The sequence below is a fragment of the Phoca vitulina genome, unplaced genomic scaffold (assembly GCF_004348235.1).
Source record: "Phoca vitulina isolate PV1807 unplaced genomic scaffold, GSC_HSeal_1.0 scaffold65, whole genome shotgun sequence".
In the NCBI taxonomy this organism is placed as follows: Eukaryota; Metazoa; Chordata; class Mammalia; order Carnivora; family Phocidae; genus Phoca; species Phoca vitulina.
In genome coordinates, this window is record NW_022589768.1 from 9,094,639 (window position 1) to 9,115,552 (window position 20,914).

Genomic DNA, 20,914 nt, shown 5'->3' on the forward strand with positions numbered 1-20,914 from the left:
GGCTGCTCATTAATGACAGTTGTCCTTTACACAAAGCCACAGCTCCTCACTTGGGTTTTCCTTAATTAAAGATGGGTTTGTACAGATCTTTTCAGCCTCTCCCAAACATTCTCTGATTTTCTGGTCAACATATATGAGTGTGGGAGGAGGTTCTGTCCATGAACATGGAGTCAAGGACCTATCTTGTTTTTTCCTGAAAATACTTTATGTTTATGGGTCCTCCATGGTTATTAATGGAATTAACCAATGAAATAGGACCCCACTAACTATCTTAGTAGTTCTGAGGATAGTTAGGGGGAAAAGTCACCTCCTCACTCCTCTTAGGTGTGCTTTTCCCATTATTTCAAAGGACTAAGGGAAAAGAATAGAGCAGGGAAGGAAAACTAATTGATCAACTACAATGTGACAGACATACCCATGAACATCATCTCACTTATCCCATCTACCAAGTCTAGGAGCTCTTATTAACCACTATAATTTTATAAAGGAAGAAACTGAGGTAAACAGGTTAAGTGCCCATGCCATAGGACTCCCAAGGAATGAAATCAAAGTCGAACCCAGGTATTCCTGGTTCTGAGCCATGTTCTTTCCTCTAGAGAGCATTACATCACTTTCATTGTGCAGGAGAGGGGCTCAGAAAAGAGAAATAAAGTCTGTGTCCATTCTATGTGAGATGGGAGGTACAGAATCTACTCTGTTCATAGCAAGTGTCCCCATATGGAGAGTAAACATGAGTTTTGGAGTTAGAAACTCAGCCCCCAAACTTGTCTGTATAAACTCAAGTAATTGTTTCTCTCTTCCAAGCTTCATTTTCCTCTTCTTGGCTATAAAATGGTAAATGTAGATATAGGATTGTTATGATAATCTGAAATAATCCAAATCAGGAGACAGCAAATAAGTATGAACCCATGTGCTATGATGCATCTAGTTACCTGAAGGACTATGTTGAGAAGCACTGAGAGATAAAACAAGGTAAAGATGTTTTAGTAAAGGATGCTGTGATCAACAGGCAACTTCGGGGACATAGTAGGGAGATCTGTGATGTGAGGGTCGTTCTTGACATTGCCCTATGCCTTGAATATGATAAGGCCTAAATAAAGCCCTATGCTCTCTCCTGCCATGGGTCTTTTCTCACCCTGTAGTACTAATAGAGAGACCTAGAATACTATAATGTGTGGTTCCCAAGGGAAAACAAGACTGACATCTAACTTCAAGAATGAGCTCAAGAGTTCTACCTGGATGAAGAAGAGACAAAGAAAGCACTTTTCACCTCTACAGCCTCTAGAACGTGAGGCTCCCTGTAGACTTATTTGTCTTGTTGGGACAACATCTATCCTCCACCCAGACCCTCCTTCCAACCCCAGCCCCTAAATGGTTTCTAGGTGTCCCGGCCCAGTCTGGAAGCCACCCCAGAGAGCCACAATTTGAGGCACTTACCACTAGAGGTGAACACACGCAGAGCCCAGAGACAGTGAAGGAGGTTCTGGCTGTGGGACAGGTTTTTCCTGGCCAGAATCAATGTCACATCGAGTGCTTCCAATTCTAGTGCCTTCTGTCCAAACTTTTTATCTAGAAATATAAATCAATCCATCTTAGTTGTGTTTCACATTAATTCTGAAGGCTGTACAATGCATGGGGCACAGGAAGGCAAAGATGGAACAGGCAAGAGAATGATCATAGCCAATGTGACTTTTCCAATCTACCAGAAAATGCTACTAAGTATGTCCCCATTGGAACCAGATGGCCCAGAAGAGCTAAGGCAGGGTGTACATAGGGTCCATTCATTCCTCAAGTAATATTTACACGAGGCCTTGTGGACTGTAGGACTCCCACACCCTGTATGTAAGCGTGTTTCTGACTGTCCTCAAACGTGAACTACAGTTTAGTAGGGTGTAAATTTCTTCCTTTATGATAGTTCTGGAATGTAGGATACTTAAGGTACATAACATCCAAATGCAATGTGTGGAACTTGATTGGATCCTTCTTTGAACACGTCTGTAATTGCCCCATTGGGAAACATTTGGAGAAATTGAAATGAGTATAAATTACACAGTAATTTTAAATTTTAAGTATTGTTAATTTTGTTAGATTTGTAATCGTGGTATCAGGATTATACAGGAAAATGTCTCTTTTCAAAGAAATGCATTCGAACATATTTAAGAGCAAAATTCTATCTGTAATTTTCCTGAATTGCTATCAGACTCACTGCAGGTAGAAATGAGTAAAACAGAGACAATATCCTAAACCTGGTTTACCAATATCCACCTCTAGACCAAAGAACACCAACAAAAGATGGCAACCAAACTAATATGACCGGATCCCTTCACCAGAACAGAGGCGTCTATCAGGCTCCTTTCCTGAGCTGCCAACCTCATTTCCGTCCTGTTTGGGTCAGCCCCCGGCAGCCTGCATGGCAGTGGTGAGGGCTACAATCTGGTGATGGCAGAAGCTGCGGTGATATAATAATGTCAGTAGTACTATCCAGGTCCAGAGCTTGGGAATCAGGGCCATGATCCATCCTGCATCTCTTTCTCTTCTATGAAACCTACATGACTAGTTTGTCAGGCCCCACATGCTAAGCAGGTGTCATACAACCTCACTTAATCCTTACAGCAACCTTAGAATTAAGGACTGATACCTTCATTTTGTAGATGAGGGACCAGTGGCTCAGAAAGGGTAAATAACTTGCCCTAGGGTGCACAGCTAATTAGTGTCAGGGCCAGGCCTGAAACTCAGATTTGATTTCCCAGTTTATACTATTTACAACCCTTCAAGTGTTGGCTCACATGTCACCTCTCCCTGACCACACCATCTTGGAGGAACATCACCCTTTTTTTTTTCCCTCACAGCTACTAGCTAATTATCATACTCTGCTATTGCCTAGTGAATTATTCACTTTCTGCCCTTCCCCACTTGAAGGTAAGTTCCATGAGAGTGGGCCCCTTATCTGCCTTGGTCACCAGTGTTCCCAACGCCTAGCGTTGTGCCCAGCCCCAGGAGACATGTAGTAAATCCCTGGCTGAATATTCAATGAATGGATTGTATTGGTTTTGTCGAGAACACACTCACACGGGTGCTGGCTGATGTCTGGGTCTTGGTCGTGACTTGTGGTGTATTGAATGGACTCAAAGCAGAGATCCAGACAATGCAAGGTCAGAGTGTCCCTGAGCCCCTGCTCCCCTGTGGCCGCCGCTGCCTGCACTGGACAACACAGGTCCACCTTCTGCAGCGCCTGAGCTCCCCCACTATGATTTATATAAGACCTCCCACAACGGGAGCTTGACTGTTATGACTAGTTTGCAAGGGTTGCATGCATCCTGAGTGCGCAGGCTTTTTAAACTGTGCACCAAGAAGTTCTAAGGTTTTAGGGAGGTGTTTCGGGGTCTTCTCGAGCAAAAAGAAATGGGTATGGTAGAAAGAGTTCTAGGCTCCTATCTTCCCTTCTACTAGGGAAGCTCCGCTTCCATGTGGCTTACAGTAAAAGGCTGAAAATTTGCCCCCCTCCCCAAAATTCATGTCCACCTGGAACCTCAGAACGTTATCTTATTTGGAAATGGGGTTTTTGCAGATTTAATTATTTAAGGTGAGGTCACACAGATTTGCATGGGCCCTAAATCCAGTGACCAATGTCCTTGTAAGAAGGAGAGGACACACAGAAGGACACAGAGTAGGACACCACGTGAAGACGCAGATAGAAATGGAAGTGACGTGTCTACAAGCCAAGAAACGCCAAGGACGGCTGAAAACACAGAAGTTAGCAGAGAGGCATGGAACAGATTCTCCCAAAGAGCCTCCAGAAGGAACCAACCCTACCGACAGCCTCGATTCAGACTTTCTGGCCTCCAGAACTGTAAGAGAATACATTTCTGTTGTTTGGAGCCACACAGTTTGTGATAATTCGTTATAGCAGCCCCAGGAAACTCATGCACTTATATAATGAGCTTCCGTGTAAGATTCTGTTCATAGAAATGTTCTGTTTATTGTTAGAGTGATTGAAATCTGCCTGGGAGCACCTCCCCTCTGTCCCCCATCTGCTCCATGCCCCATGCAGCCCACACCTGCTCAAGGCCCCGCCCTAGCACAGCACCTTGGATTTGCTGACATCCAGGACAACAAAATGACCTCTCCTGTGGGGCTGGTCCTGGCACCACCACCAAAGTGTCTAGGACCTCCCTGCACATCCCCACAAGAGTTTCCCAAATTGCTCTCATGATAACAACCCCGCAAGTGCCTTTTCAGCCATCTTTAGATCTGGGGGGGTGTGGGTACCTCGTAGGCCAACTTTGGCCAGCAGTCGGAAGAGGGGCAGGAGGACATCATAGTCTGGAGAAGCTGTCCTGGCTGTGTCCACCAGGGTCTGCAGAAGGGCCTCGCTGCCCCCTTTACTGATCATGTAGCGAATCCTTCGGTCGGTGCCTGAGGGAGAAAGCAGAGGAGAGTGAGGCCCCGAATAATCACCTTCATTTCCTTGGCACAGAAAGCAGACCCCACAGAGACAGAGCACAGAGCAGTTCATTTGCCCCAGAAACCAAAATTGTGTGGTTTCTGAAGGAACTTGTATAAAGCTGTGCTTTTAGGTAAAGGATTGGGGTGGGGGTGAGAAATGGAGAAATAATGGAATATTTAAGAACCTAGGTGTGTCCACCTGCAGCAGCTATAATAAATGGAATCCACTTTCCCTGAGAACCTGTGGAGTCTCGGTGTACGTATGTGTACTTGTACATATGTACATAAACAGGAATATAGGCTTACCTAGAATCATATCCTTAATAGAAGAGGGAATATCAGTATCCCTCTGGTATAGGCTTGAATCCTCTGTAACCGGGATTGGGATGATAGTTTGTCTGGAATAATTTAATTGATGATATAACAGTTTTGTGGTGCTGGCCTCCAGTAACCAACAAGAGGAATATATGGAAATAGCTAGAGTGCTTCTTTAAGAAACAGACATCCACTCATCCGTGTCAGGAGTTTTGAAAAGGGCCTGGAGCTAGGATCAGGTATATTGGTCTTTCTACCTAACAGTTGTGAACAGGGACCTCCCCCACCTTGCCCCAGGACAAGCTCAAAAGCAGGGATTACATTTCAACTTGGAAGGGGACCCCAGTGATTGTCCACACACTGCACCTGGTTGATCTAACAAGGTGGCCCACAGGGTGGGACATTATCAGCAAAGAAGACCCTCTGGCGTTTCATCCTCTATTACGGGAGCAATAATCAGCACCTATATCGGAGGGACAACCCCAGGGTTTCATTCCAAGGGCTCCAGGCACCTCTGGACAAAGTGAAGGAGGCACCATCCCAGAAGACAAGAGGCTTCGCCTCCACAGGGTACCACACTCAGAAGCCTGCAGGGAAGTCACCCTGCCATCGGAGGGCAGCACAGCCTATGGGAAAACCTCACTAGGACGGGACCCGCCCTCCCGGAACTGAAATGGGAGGCGTCTTGGCTTTGGAGTGACGTTCCCTTTGGTGTTGTCTGGTGTAAATATTTCTTCCTAAAGCAATGTGGCTGGCATACGTAGAAACGAAAACTGAGCGAATGTGGAAATGTCCAAGAAGGTCTATTTTCCAGAACCCTCACACTGAAGTGAGGTAGCAGAGGGATGCCCCAGTTAACTAGTTGATTCCAGTGTAGTGAATTCTGTCACCTTTTCTCTGAAGACTTAATAGCTCACCACACCGCGAAGTTGAGCTCCTGCCTCATATTCCCATCTGCACTTGACATATGTTAGGAAGCTGCCAATACCTGGCTCTCTAAATGGGCCAACGGAGGGGAGTAGAGGAAGGGGAGTAGAGGAAGGGGAGGGGTAGCTCGCTCCGAGGACAGCCACAGACCCCTGGAGGACCTTGGGTTAACCATAGATGAGATACCATAGATGAGAAACCACCCAGAGCCGAACCTCCTCCTAAGTTTGGGTCACCGTAGGGTGGGTGACAAGACTAAAGAAACCTGACTAAGTCTGAGGTACAACCAGCCCACTTTACTCTGGGGTCTTATGAATCTCAGTGAAAATGATGGGCTGCTGATTCTGTCTCTGAGAGAAAACCTGAACCGGAGCACCCCCACCGCCACCCCCCAGCCCCACCAGATTCCAGGAGACACCACAGCCACCCGCCCCTACCTCCTCCTACTCACCAACAGAAAGCAGATCCCCGAGAACCTGGAGGATGGTCAGGATGGACTCCTTGTCTGAGGAGCTCTGCAATGAAAACACAGGCAGCCATCTTTATGAAGGAAAGCACGAGAGAGGCGGTGTGTCAGGGACGCCCATGGACATGGCAGGGCTGTGTTCCCTTCTGTTGAGAAAGGCCTCCGGCTGTGAGAAACAGTTGACAGGGTGTTCCTTAAATGGTGGCCATGAGGGGACCCAGGAGACAAGGGTCCCAAGGGGCTCTGCCTCCGTATTTAGCCTTCAGGACCCCTTTTGGGGGACCCATTTCATAGTAACATCAGCACGATGGGCGAAAGAATAAGCAACGGACATCACTAATATGTGGAATTTAAGAAATAAAACAAACGAATAAAGGGGAAAAAAGAGACCAACCAAAAAACGGACTTTCAACGACAGAGAACAAACTGACAGTGACCGGAGGGGAGGTGGGTGGGAGGATGGGGGAAACAGGTGATGGGGATGAAGAGCACACTTATCATGATGAGCACTGAGTAATGTACAGAATTGTTGAATCCCTATAGTGTACACCTGAAACTAATATAACACTGTATGTTCACTATACCGGAATTAAAATTTTTAAAAAAGAAGAATGTGTTTCTTAAACAGAAAAAAAAAAATTAATGAAAAAAAAATGAAACATCAATACTTTATGCAGAGACAGCCAAGTGAGAAGGGGCTTTGCAGGTCAAGCCCATGCAGTTGTCAGGCCAGCAGGCTTAGATTCATTTGAAATACAGGGCAGAGAACAGAAACAGAAATCCATGAAACTGTTCTGAGGAAAAGACGTCCCCGAGTAGTAAGGATGAATTCTTATTTTCTCAAGAGAAACCTAAGGTAGTACAAAATCTCATCACTCCCGGGCCCTGGTAATCACCGTTCTACTCTCTGTTTTACAAGTTCAGCTTTTTTACATTGCACACAGAAGTGATATCCTACAGTATTTGTCTTCCTCTGTTTGACTTACCACACGTAGCATGATGCCTTCAAGGTTGCAAATGGCAGGACTTCCTTTCTCATGGCTGAATAATATTCCTGTGTGTGTGTATGTGTGTTGGACTTCACAGCTCCTTTATGGTTCAGTTTGGTAGCATTCTGAAAAACATGTATTGCACACTTTCCCTAGAACAATCTTTGTTCCTGGTGCTAGGAACACAGATATACATAAAACTTTGTCCCTTCTCTAAAGATTACTATCGTTATCCATTCATCTGTTGATGGACACTTTGGTTGCTTCCATGTCTTGGCTATTGTTAAGCATGCTGCAGGGAACATGGGTGTGCAGATATCTCTCCAAGAGTCTAATTTCAATTCTTTTGTATATATACCTAGGAGTCCTGTCTTATACTACTCAAGAAAATTAACTTGCAATGGATCAAAGATTCAAATATAAGTCCTAAACCCACAAAACTCCTAGAAAAAAAAAAAACACAGGTGAAAAAAAAATCCCTGACATGGGTTTTGGTGATGATTTCTTGGGTAAGACACCAGAACAAAACCTAAAATAAACAATTGGGACTATAATAAACTAAAGAAAGAGCTTCTGCACAGCAAAGGAAACAATCAATAAATTGAAAAGGCAACATGGGAGAAAATATTCACAAAGCAAGTATCTGATAAGGGACTGATATCCAAAATATATATAAAAAATTAATACAGCTCAATAGCAGAAAAACATATAATCCAATATTAAAATGGACAAAAGGTCTGAATAGACATTTTTCCAAAGACATTCAGATGGCCGATACGTACATGAAAAGATGCTCACCATCACTCATCATCAGGAAAATACAAATCAAAACACAATGAGAGATCACCTCAGACCTACAACAATGGCTTTCATCAAAAAGACCAAAGATAACAAATGTTGGCAAGACTGTGGAGGAAAAGGAACCCTATATGCCATTTTTTTAGGTAGGTTATTTAAGGCAAAGCTTTAATCTTCACATTAGTAAGTCTCATGTTCCCCATCTGCTTCAAAGACCTCAATAACTCCCCCCTTCGTGTAGGATAAAGTCAGAGCTCCTTAATAGGGTTTCCAAAGCTCCTCATGGTCCTGTCCCACTTACCTCTCCAGCTTTATCATTCACTACTACACCCCTGCCCAAAGTACATGCTTCAACAACGTTGAACTACTTATTTCCTGCTCAACCACATAGGTTCTTGCCTCTGAACCCGTGATCACACTGTTCCCTCTTCCTGAAGCTTGGTCAATGACAGCTCATCCTTCAAGTATACCAAAGGTTCCCATAGGATTCCAACCCCCACCCCCTGCAAGCTGGGTCTGGGGTCTCTCTGTTCCCCACATCACTCTGGGCTACCTCTGACAGCGCACGGACCACTGGTACTGGCATGCTTCCCACCCTACCCCCACTCTATATTAATCTTTAGAGAAGGGACCAAGGTTTGTGCATATCTGTATTCCCAGCACCTGGAACAGGGGCTGTTCCAGGGAAAGCGTGCAATGTTTTTCAGAATGCAACCAAACAGAACCATAAAGAAGCCATGAAGTCCAATACCACACCCCAAGGCAGAGTGGTGCTTACACTTTCTCCAATCCTGGGCTTAACACCTTCCAGGAACTCACACTTCAACTCCCCAGCCAGGACCAGGACTAGGATGAGGCAAGTGAGGCACTAGCTTGGGTGCAAAATTTTAGTTTTAAAAGGAAGTAATCAAGATAAATGATAGTTTAATGCTATATTTTTTACAAATCAAAATCAATGCAAAAAAAAGAAAGAAAATCCATAATGAGCAAGGGGCGCCTGGGTGGCTCAGTCGGTTAAGTGTCTACCTTCAGCTCAGGTCATGATCCCAGGGTACTGGGATCGAGCCCCGGGTTGGGTTCCCTGCTCAGCCAGGAGTCTGCTTCTCCCTCTGCCTCTCCCCCACTGCTCGAGGGCTCTCTCTCAAATAAATAAATAAAATCTTTTTTAAAAATCCATAATGAGCTTAAAATAGCAAAAGTTAACTCTTCAACTCCTATTCCAGGTGTGATGAGACATCTGGGGATCCTTAGGGACTTGATATCTACACGTCCCCAGGAAAAATATTTGGCTTTGCTCTGACATCTCCACTGGGCGCTTTGGCTTAAGGAGGGCAGTCTCAGCAGGCACTCGGCTAATGTCTCCCATCAGGTGAGTGCCACCCTCCAGCAAACGTCATCCATACATGTGCACAATGTCAGTGCTCCCTGACCCTCCAGAGTCTCCCCAGATCTGGGAACACAAACCAAGGAGCAACAGAGCCACCATTCTGGGGAGTTTGCTGGTCTTTGATTCTGGTACATACTCCCATGTGTGTTTGCTTGCAGACGGGGGTCCCTACACCAAAAAACCATGCTCTGGAGGCCAGCTGTGGGTCCTACGACTGGACTGAACTCAATTCAGACACTATCTACTCGGAAACAGCATCAGATTCCACAGGCTAGGGGTTCAGTCCTACAACACTGCCCCATGCTTCAGCCTCCAGCCTCAAAGTCCAGGTTGTTAGCTATACAGCTAGCCCTTGAACAACACGAGTTTGAGTTGCACACGTCCACATACACGGGTAACGTGCTATAAATGTATTTTTTCTTCCTTATTAATCGAATTTTCTCTACCTCACTTTAAGAATACAGCACATCATACGTGTAACACACAGAATATGTGTTGATCGACAGTTTATGTCATCAGGAAGGCTTCCAGTCAACCATAGGCTATTTATTAGTTAAGTTTGGGGGGAGACCAAAGTTATACAAGGATTTTTGACTGCGTGGGGCGTCAGTGCCCACGTTGCTCGGGGCCGAGTGTACTTCTGATCAACTGGCTATAAATTAAAGATACCCTCCTCAGGTTCCATTACCTTGCTAGCGCAGCTCACAGAACTCAGTGAAACATTTTACTTACTAGGTTACTAGTTTGTTATAAAAGGTTGTAACTCAGGAACAGCCAGACGGGAGATGCGCGGGGCAAAGTTTGGAGAAAAGGCTGGGAGCTTCTGCGCTCTCCCGGAGCAACTCCACGTGTTCACTGTTAACCTTAAAAATAAAACTGCCAGTTATTCTACCAGCAAAACTGGGTTTGTTTGGGAAGAGCGGAGAATCGCGGTCCGGAACAAGAAGGTCAGTAAAAAACTACAGGGAAGTCCTGAAAAGAAAGAAGAGCCGGGCTCTTTTATAGAGGGACGTTGGGCGGGGCCACTATAAACAAAAAAGCCATTGGAGTAAACTAGGAGTTCAAAATATAGGGACTTTTCATTGGCTGAGTTGTGACGGTCTCTCATTGGCTGGGCTGTTGCTAGGGGCGGAAGGAAAATTTCTTCCTCCTGCTGGGGTAGTAAAGTGGTTAAGTGTATCTCCTTGGGAAGCAAGTCTCTTTTGTTGGGTCTGCAATTGACAAGTGGTAGGGCGTGAGAGCTCCCCATGCTTGCCTCTCCACTCCATTCTAAACAGAGTTTACTCTTGTTGATTTTTACATCACCAAGCTAAGAGTTTTTTTTCTTTTCTTTTTTTAATTTTATTTTATTTATTTATTTGTCAGAGAGAGCTCACAAGGAGGGGGAGGGGCAGAGGGAGAGGGAGAAGCAGGCTCCCTGCTGAGCAAGGAGCCCAAGGCAGGACTTGATGCCCCAACCTGGGATCATGACCTGAGGCGAAGGCAGATGCTTAACTGACTGAGCCACCCAGGTGTATCACTAGGAATTTTCTGAACACTGTCCTTTCTGGGTTTAACTTGTAATAATTTTTTTTAAAATGAGGGGGCACCTGGCTGGCTCAATTGGTAAAGCATGAGACTCTTGATCTTGGGGTTGTGAGTTGAAGCCCCACGTTGGGTGTAGAGATTACTTAAAAATAAAATCTTAAAAATGTGTATATATTTCTTATTTCTTATTCTAAATCACAATATCATGGCAGGACTGCTGCCCTTCAAAAGTGGACCCAAAGGTGGCTCACAGTAAAAAACTAAGTCCCTGGAATGGTGTTCCTGATCGGCACTAATGGTTCTGGATCCACCTCCAGCGCCCCCAAAATTGCTCTTCTTTCTGGGATAAAAGGTAAAGGCCAGGCTCTCATATTGGGTAACTTGTAAAATGCTGGATTCATGAATTCATTATGAATGAGGAGCCAGGAAACGGAACATAAGAGAGGAAATGGGGAGATGAGGAAAAGAGGAAAAGAGAAAAACTAATACAGTAGAAACTTATTGAAGAGGAATAAAAGATCCAGATTTAATTTCCTTTCATTCAATTATTCATGCACTCATCCCACAAACATTCACTAAAACCATCTACGTTCCAGGCACCAGGCTAAGGATGCAAATTGATCAAAACGCAATCTGCCTTCACGGGGCTCCAGGCCTGGCGCACGATCAGGACCTAGGATGGTAAAGACCATGACAAACGGAAGATGCTACAAGGATCCAGGGAAGGAGCACTAACCTAGCCAGGTCCGTGAGCGCCTACTCTGAGAAGCCAGGCAGAAAGGGGGTGGGAGGGGAGGGTTCCAGCTATGTTGCAGCCCTGTGTGCTCAGAGGGAAGCATGACAGAGTGTGGTGACATCCGGGGAAGAAACTGCTTCCATATGACCAGATTGAACGAGGCAGATGGTGAAGGGAATTGTGAATTCCTGTGGGCAAGAACTAGGTCTTATTCATCTCTGATTCCCCATCTCCAAAGGTGTAATAGATCATCCATATATTGTGTTGAATTAATATTTCCAGCTTAAGAATTGCCTGCTTTATTACAATGGCCACTAAAGCTCCCTGAGAACGGGCATTGTTCTATATACTTCTGTTGTATCTGTCAGCAGGGATATAGAGCTGGGCATGCAGAATGTCCTAAATCACCACCCCTAAATTGGTTTGACCTGTGGCCAACACACTTGGCTGCACATGCCTGAGACATCCCTCTATAACTGCTTCCAAGAAAACCCCATTTGCAGCAGTGTGCTGACAGAGCATGCACATCAGACTCTCCCCTGCCCGAGGAAAGGGCCCCTGTGCATCTCCTCTGAGCATTTCCCCATTTCATGTGATTGATTTAGAGGTGAGTCTAAGCCCGGATCTGGATAAGGAAACCTAAATAAATATCTACTGAGATTCCAAAAAGATTTTTTTTTCCCCAGGATTTAATAAAAGAGAGAAAACATTAAAAACAAAACAAGGCAAAAAAAAATTTCTCTTTCCTGTTTTTGGACACTGTTGTATAAGGATATGATCCTGGGTCATTGTTGACATTGTGAAGCCACTGAGTCAACTCTATGGAACCACCTATCTGTGCACTTTCAGACAAGTGAAATAATAAATACCCGCACTTATAAAAGCCACTGTTAGTTAGGTAGCTCATTACCGAATTCTGATGTGATGGAGAAAAGAAGAAAATTTCACACCTCCACGTGCCCTCTTCACAAGCATTATGGTCTTTATAAACAGGAAAGAAATTAATTTCACAAACCACTGGAAGGCCAGCCATCTCACAGAAGCTAAAGACAGCATCGTCCTATAGATGTTGTGTTCATAATGCTCTCACTCAGCCCTGAGCCAGAATGAATCAGCACAATACTGTTTTTCTTTAAATAAAAATGATGGCTCTCGGTGGAGGAAAAAATGCTATCCCAAATCTCAAGTGGCATTAATTTATGCACTGCTATATTTACCAATAAATATTTTACACGATTTAGAAGAATAACACAAAGCCATTACCTCACCCACTGTAATAATAAATGAGCAATTAAAGAAGGCAGGATGTGATGTGCCTCAATTTTCTTTTAATGATCCCTTTAAATGAATCATTGAGTAATCCCCTGTTGTTTAAGACTTTCCTATAAAAACTGGTTCTGCCAAGCTTTCAGGGAGAGGTAAGCAGTTGGAAGAACAGTGTCTCTCACAGTCTGTGGGGTTTTGAACTGCAATTTTCTCAAATACGGTTTCGCATTTTTGCTCCCTTGCTTTGAAATCATCTGCGGCTCCCAGTTGCTTTCCTCCCCGTCACTCCTCAGGATAGTATGTAATTAAGACCCTTCACATCACACAGCCTTGTGAGGCTCACGTGCAGCCACTCGGTCCACCCCAGCACTGAGCCTACCGACCACACAGGACCAGCAACCATGCCCCAAGTCCATCACAGGTACCTGTGACTGCAAAACTTTGCTCAAGTTGCTGCCCCCTGCTGGAGGACTAGTTCTTCCCCCCTCTGCCTTAGCCCCTGAAACCTACTTAGATTTCAGTTCCAAGCTCCAGTACCCTTCCTATATAGTTTTCCCAGCTAAGCTGCCTTCCCGGCGCCCATTACCCAAAACTGCCACACGTCTGCTCATGTTGGGCACTGCACAACTCCAGGGGGTGCCATTCACAAAGACTACAACATGATTGGTGCTCCCTGAAGTCGTGCGATGTGGTGGCCTGGCCTCTCCGAGAAGAGAATTGTTTGCTCTACATTTGTTTTCCCACAACCCACTTTGTACCTACCTTTATGAGAATTCTTACTAGAGCCTGGTTATTTTCTTACCTCCCTGTTCTGATTGTCTATTGTGGGGTAACAAGCTGCACCAAAATGCAATGGCTTAAAACAACAGCCTTTTTTAATTCTATCTCTGGATTTTATGGGTAGGGGATTTGGGCAGAACTTGCCTAGGAGATTCTTCTACTGTCCATGGTGTCAACCAAGGTCACTGGTGGTGCTTAGCTGGTAGATGGGCTGGCTGGTCTGACACCTTGGCAGGGATGCTGTCACCTTAGCAGGTTGGAGAACTGGGCTCACCATGGACTGTTGACCAGAGTACCTACGTGTGTCCTTTCCAGCATGACAGGTACTTAGACTTTTTACATGGCAACTGGCTTCCCCCAGAGCAAGGATTCCAAGAGAACCACGGGGGAAGCCTCAAAAGTCGAACCATCACCTCTGCTGCATTCTCTTGGTCTGTCAAGTCACTGGTCACAGCCGGATTCAAGTGGACGGAGTTAGGCTCCACCTCTGAGTTAGGGGAGTAGTAGAAAATTGACAACCATTTTTAATCTTCCACATTCCCTTTAGACTGTGAGCTCCTCTAGAGCAAGTATTCTATCTTGTTTCCCTTGGTATCCTCAGATCCTAGCATGGGATCTTGCACAGAGTCGACAGGAAATTCTGGAATGGAAACTTAGTGTGCAATCTGCCAGGGTCTTGCTGTCCTTTTCTCTTCAATGACACGATTCACTTCATAGCATACTCCAATGAGAACATTGTTACAGAAGTTAACAAGGCACGCAGCTCAATTTTTCTATCAGCAACTGAACAAGCAAATGCAGTAGTCCCCGCTTATCTGCAGAAGATGCATTACAAGATCCCCAGTGGATGCCTGAAACCACGGATAGTACAAATCCTATATATGCAAATCCTATCTATCCTATGTGCTTTCCTATACATACATACCTCTGAGAAAGTTTCACTTATAAATTAGGCACCAGAAGAGATTAACAACAATAACTGATAATAAAACAGAACAATTATATCAATATACTACCATAGAACTTATGTGAATGTGGTCTCTCTCTCTCACACCCACATAAAATATCTTATTGTTCTGTACTCACCCTTCCTCTTGGGATGATGTCAGGTGGTAAAATGCCTATGTGATGGGATGAACTGAGGTGAGTCAGCTGGGCATCGTGACAGCCAGGGGGAGGGTTGTCTGTTGCCAGACCACAGTTGGCCCTGGGTAACTGAAACTGCGGGTAACTGAAACTGCAGGAAGGAAAACCACGGATAAGAAGAGACTACTGGGGACACCCGGGTGGCTCAGTCGGTTAAGCGTCTGCCTTCGGCTCGGGTTATGACCCCAGGGTCCTGGGATCGAGTCCCACATCAGGCTCCTTGCTCAGTGGGGAGCCTGCTTCTCCCTCTGCCTCTGCTCTGCCACTCCCCCTGCTTGTGTGCTCTTTCTCTCTCTCTCTCTGGCAAATAAATAAATAATAAAATCTAAAAAAGAAAAAGAAGAGACTACTGTAGGATGCCTATTACATGCCAATAAATAGGGAACATCAATACTATCACAGGCTTAAAGTGAAGGAAAAAGAAGCAGTCCATGCACCTCTCCCCAGTTTTCTCAAGTTCAGGCCCAATTTTACTGACAGGGAAAACAAACCATCCATGCCCATCCCATTTTGCATAGCACCCCGATATCGCAGAAGCAGAGTGCTAACACTCTGCTACTCTCTTCCCACAGATTGAAAGAGCAAGCCCATGAAATTCTAATTCTTGATCTCTAAAGAATAAGACAAAAATCTCTTCCAAACTCATGAGCCAGGAGAACAGGACACAGCTCATAGCCCATGAAAACCATATTGCCAAAAATAAATTTGTTCTTCCAGTCATGTGGTGTGAACGCTCACTAGTGATGGTCCATTGGTTAACTAAAAGACATTATTAAATTTGGAGTTGGTAATGAAAGACGGAAGGGAGCACTAATCACAAACTTCAATTACCAAAAGCGGTTGTAACACCAAAAGTGGTAACAGGCGGTTCTCCGTCTCCATCCTAGAGGAAATGGGCAGAAGCTGCATCATTAGAAATATAGTCTTAGGTAGAAGGTAAGACTTCCTGTTGAGTCTGAATGGGTTCAAAAGAAAGAGGTATTTTAGGAGTATGAACCAAAATATCTATGAATGAGATGAAATGAGATTTGTTTCAATATTATGGGGGTTGGGGTGGAAATAGTGGGGCATGTAAAAAAGGTTGCCATAATTACGGAAGCTGGGAGATGGGTGACATGGTTTTATAACACAATGTTACAAAATTAACACAAAATAAAATAAAATGGTGGGTAATGTTTTCTGGCTAGAGTATCTTAGATGGAAACTTGAGAACGAACAGTCCCACTGGGACCTTTTCTCATAGTTCTCAGACGCCAGAATTTGACAAATGCCCAGTTATATGTTGAGTCTTATGTAATTATTTGTTAAGAAGATCATTGATCTTGGGCGCCTGGGTGGCTCAGTTGGTTAAGCGACTGCCTTTGGCTCAGGTCATGGTCCTGGAGTCCCTGGATCGAGTCCTGCATCAGGCTCCCTGCTCGGCAGGGAGTCTGCTTCTCCCTCTGACCCTCCCCCCTCTCATGTTCTCTCTCTCTCTCTCATTCTCGCTCTCTCAAATAAATAAATAAAATCTTAAAAAAAAAAAAGATGATCATTGATCTTCCTCCTAGGTAAGAGGATACCACAGTCCAATGTGGGGTAGGATTGAATGTGGTCCATTTTTCATTCATTTGACAGACACTGTTGAGTATTTACTGTGTATCAGGCACTCTATTAGGCACCAGAACACCACAGGTAGCATAAGTATGCACAATCCCTGTCCTCATGGAGCTTCCAGGCTAGTTAGAGCAGCAGGTATTATCTAAATAGTCACCCAAAGGGATGTAAAATTGTGACTAGGTATGTGTCTAGGTTTAATATTGCCGTGTACCAATAAGCTTATTTGACATGAGTCAGAAAATGATTCCCTTAAGAAGTCACACTAAGGCCAAGAACTGAAGAATAAGCAAGAGTTAACCAGGTGAAGATGGGCAGGAAGGATGCTCAGGATGAAATAGAGCAAAAAGAGAGTGGCGTACAGAGTCCGGTGGCTGGAGAAGGATGGCAAAGGTAAGGGATGTGAAGAAGGCCCGTGAGGCTGGAGTAGGGAAAGGGGAGGGGAGTTTAAAAGGATGTACTTTTTTTTCATCACCTTAAAATAAGCATCGTGACCAAAGAGGCCTCTTTCAGCCTTCATCTCTTACCCCTAGCTAGTCCCTACACACATTCACACACACTCACACACTGTGTTCCCAGGCACCCAAAGGTCTAGAAGTCTTTTCCCTTTCTCTATCGGCACCAGGTGGGCAGACTTCAAACCTGTTATAAAAGCACGTACTTTCTTTTAAAGATTTTATTGATTTATTTGTCAGAGAGAGAGAGTGAGCACAAGCAGGGGGAGCAGCAGGCAGAGGGAGAAGCAGGCTCCCCGCTGAGCAGGGAGCCCAAAGCAGGACTTGATCCCAGAACCCTGGGATCATTACCTAACCAAAGGCAGACGCTTAACCAACTGAGCCACCGAGACATCCCAAAAGCATGTACTTTTAATTCAGATAAACCTGTGTTACCATAACCTCTATAAGACTTCATTTTCTCACCCACATTATTGGACTAATCCTTGTACCTAGCTCATGGGTACAATTGGGTTAGAAGTACCATAATGGGTATAAAATGCTTAGCTCTGTGCATCGGTCACAACAAATGCTCAATAAACCACTGGTTAATAAATATGCACCATGACCCTGCCAACAAAAGGCGAATAATCTAAAAATAGATCTGAAGAACCTTGATCAATTTCCTGGATCAATTTTCCACCCTCTTCACAATGGTCCCAATTTAGCAGAACACTCTTAAGGGGCGCGGGGGTGCGGGGGGGGGGGAGAAATGATAAATAAAACATTCAAAGAGGCTGAGGGTGTGTCCTCGTGTCCTCTAGGCAGAAACCGTTTGGAATCCTGTGCTTGGTCAATGCCAGGGACACTTGCTACCACCCAGTAAATGGTAAAGACTTCGAGTCATAATAACGATGACAGCAATCCACAGCATCACAGCCCTGAAAGGTTCTCGGATTCCTTTTAAATGACACTCATTGGAAAGCCAGTTCCATCTCTGTCTAGGAGGGCTGTGAAGTCTCTCCAAAGCACAGTTGACAAATTATAGCACGAAACCTCCAGGTTAGAATTCAGGATTACTGAAAAGAAGTGCCAAATAGTGTTCAGCTCTTCTGAATGGATCTAAACACAGTGAGCAAATAACACTTGCAGGTACCTGCCCACCCAAGGCTTGGCACCAATGTGGAGGAGGTGAGTTGCTGCCCTCTTGTTCAACCAGCAGCTGCCACTCACTGCCTTAATCTCTGAACCCAGCAACTTCCGAAATATACACAAAAGATTAAGAGCACCCAGGCCAGGGAGGCTCAGCCCTGCCTCTGCATGAACACCAGACCAACCAGTTTCCAAAAACACCAAGAAGATGGCATTTTCCAAGCAATCTGGTGTAAAGCACAATTATAAAGCAAGAAAATGCTGACTCTGGTCTCTTATGGTGTCTCCCACTTTCAGGAAGCCCTGCTACCTCACGGCCTTGCTATACCACTTGGGTATTCCCTAACCCAGCAGGTAATGGCCTTCCCCAACCCACTCTGGAAGAGCAGATTTTCAGCAATATTCTATACAGTTTGAGAGTCAAGACATAGGCATCAGGGTATGAATTGGCAACTCATATAGCCAACAATACTATGATTATAACAGTTGAGTGTCCACATCATTTGCTGCTTAATCCTCAAAACCATCTTACAGTTTGGGTACCATTTTTCCTACTGCACTGAGGAATAACCTGAGGCCAAAGGAAGTTGAACAATTTGTACAAGAGTAACTTTTCCTCATATTTTCTGAATTGAGTTTTGAAAGCTAGTAAGTTTGCCAAAAAAAAAAAAAAAAAAAAAAATTAGGGCATGCTAATGTAACTAAATTAATGTTTCTTTAGTGGAAATCTCTTTGATTCCAGAAACCAAACTGTGACAATATTCAAACATGTCTGCAAAAGGTTTGTCACACCCGCCACGAAGAGATGGAATCATATCCTTGAATCTTGGCCAAGGGACTCTCTTAACACCAAATAGAAAGTAGACTGTAGGCCTAACCACCAAGGGGAAGCCATAAAACCAATGCAGATCATGCCCAGGCCACTATCACACTGGTATCTGGAGCCCTGAGCCACCATGTGAGAACACGGACTAGTCTAAGGCAGCCATGCTGTAAGGAAGCCCAGGCAATATGGAAAGACCCATATGGTGTGGTGGGTAGAGAGCCCCAATTAAGCTCTCAACAAAACTGGGGTCACATGGCATCAGCTGTGAACTATGAGAGGGAGCAATTTTGGAGGTCCAGACAGGTTGAACGTTCAGATAATTGCAGCCCCAGCCAACTTCCAATGCCATCACCCAAGAGACACCAAGTAAGAGTTGCCCTGCTGAGTCCTTCCCAAATTGTGAGAAAAACAAAATGTTTATTTTGAACCACTGAAATTGGGATAATTTTTTACACAGCAATAGTAACTGAAAATGCAAGCCAATCTCAAAAACTTATCAACAGGGGCACCTGGGTGGCACAGTCAGTTGAGTCTTGGTTTCGGCTGAGGTCGTGATCTCAGGGTCATGAGATTGAGCTCTGCATCAGGCTCCATGCTCAGCACAGGGTCTGCTTGAGACTCTCTCCCTCTCCTTCTGCCCCTGCCACGAAGCTCTCTCTCCCTCTCTAAAATAAATAAATAAATCTTTAAAAAAACACTATCAGTAAAAACATTGAAAATTTGATTTTTAAAAACTGAATTTGAAATGCATGACAGCAAAAAAACAAAACAAAGGATCTAGACCAACTGTTTAAACTGCAAAATATCACAAACATTTTACTGAGCTTCTCTCTTAATGCTTTTTATGAAAGACAACATGGTTGAGTAGAGAAAACGTGAGACTTGGACTCAGTGAATCTAATTGAAACCTAATTTTTCCCTTATGACTTTAGGCAAATAACTTCCCTTCTCTGCCCCCTACTTGCTTTCCTCATTATTCAACTAAGAGAATCAAAAGCAATGACATCTCGAGCCCCTTCCAATTCCATGACCCTATGGCATTCAATGATGTCAGACTGGGGTCAGTAGAAGGTCCTCATGCTAAGAGACCAACTTTCTACTTTTGGTATTGTGGGTTCAGTGGTAGCTATTTAGTGGGTCAGCCTCTGAAAAGAGGAATAAGAGAGAGAATGGTGGTGTGTGTTCATCTGATTGAAAGCTACCCAAGAGTCTCTGGGGACAGATGTGCCCTCAGAGATCTAAGGTAGGGCATGAAGCTCCTCTGAAGGTATCCCCTGGGATCCAGAGTAGATAGAGTGAGAGACACGTTAAAGAAGTCAGTGTTGACTTCAGGTCAGTGAACTCTCTTCTTACCCCCACCAAGTGACCTCTCCTGACCTTTCTTAAGTTAAGGTAGCACTATGCTGTTCTAAAATAACAGCCTACATTTGGCATATTTCCCAGGAAGGAGTAATTATTTTCCTTTAAGTTCACAGATGTTGGCCAGTAACCTCTAAGGCATGAAACTCTTCCAGCATTCAGCTTCCAACCTCCTAATTTTCTATTAATGCCTTCCTGTCTACCTTGCCCACTCTCTCTTAAAACCTCCACTCTGCTATCTTCTCAAGAGGATCTGTCAATGACTTAGTTTATACTCAGGCTACTGACCAACATCTGTACCTCAGCACTATTGATATTTGGGGCCAGATAATTATCTGTGTAATTGGGAGGGTGCTATCCCATGCATTATAGGATGTTTAGCAGTATCCCTGGTTTCTATCCAATGGATGCCAATATATAACCCATCCTACCCTGACTTGTGACAACCAAAAATGTCTATAGACACTACCAAATGTAAAACTGGCACTGGACAAGAACTATACTAATACATTAATGACTAATTCCTACGTTACATGGTAACCCTCCCAGTATATCTAATGAGGATAATGACATAAATCAAAAGAATAAAGTTATCCTTCTTTCAGGGATCAGTGAAAGCCAAGTCAGAGAGATATTCTTGGACCTGGATCCTTTTAGTCATCCCATAAACTACTTCTCCCAGGCAGTTGCCTACTTTCTACTTTCACTCAAAATCAGCAGTAGATATTTAGATCAGACATATGATCAATCAGATACACAAACAT

At 44.4% G+C, this 20,914-nt stretch overlaps 1 protein-coding gene across 1 annotated transcript in view; it reads right to left on the reverse strand.

Moving 5' to 3' along the window:
- The window catches only part of AGBL1 (ATP/GTP binding protein like 1), a 582,976-nt gene that overhangs the window by 477,751 nt on the left and 84,311 nt on the right, over positions 1-20,914 (reverse strand). The window contains exons 2-4 of the mRNA XM_032391919.1: positions 6,140-6,203; positions 4,270-4,416; positions 1,438-1,569 (exon numbers count right to left, since the gene is read on the reverse strand). Of these exons, the coding sequence (XP_032247810.1) occupies positions 1,438-1,569; positions 4,270-4,416; positions 6,140-6,203 (343 nt within the window). The remainder of the gene's footprint in view (positions 1-1,437; positions 1,570-4,269; positions 4,417-6,139; positions 6,204-20,914) is intronic.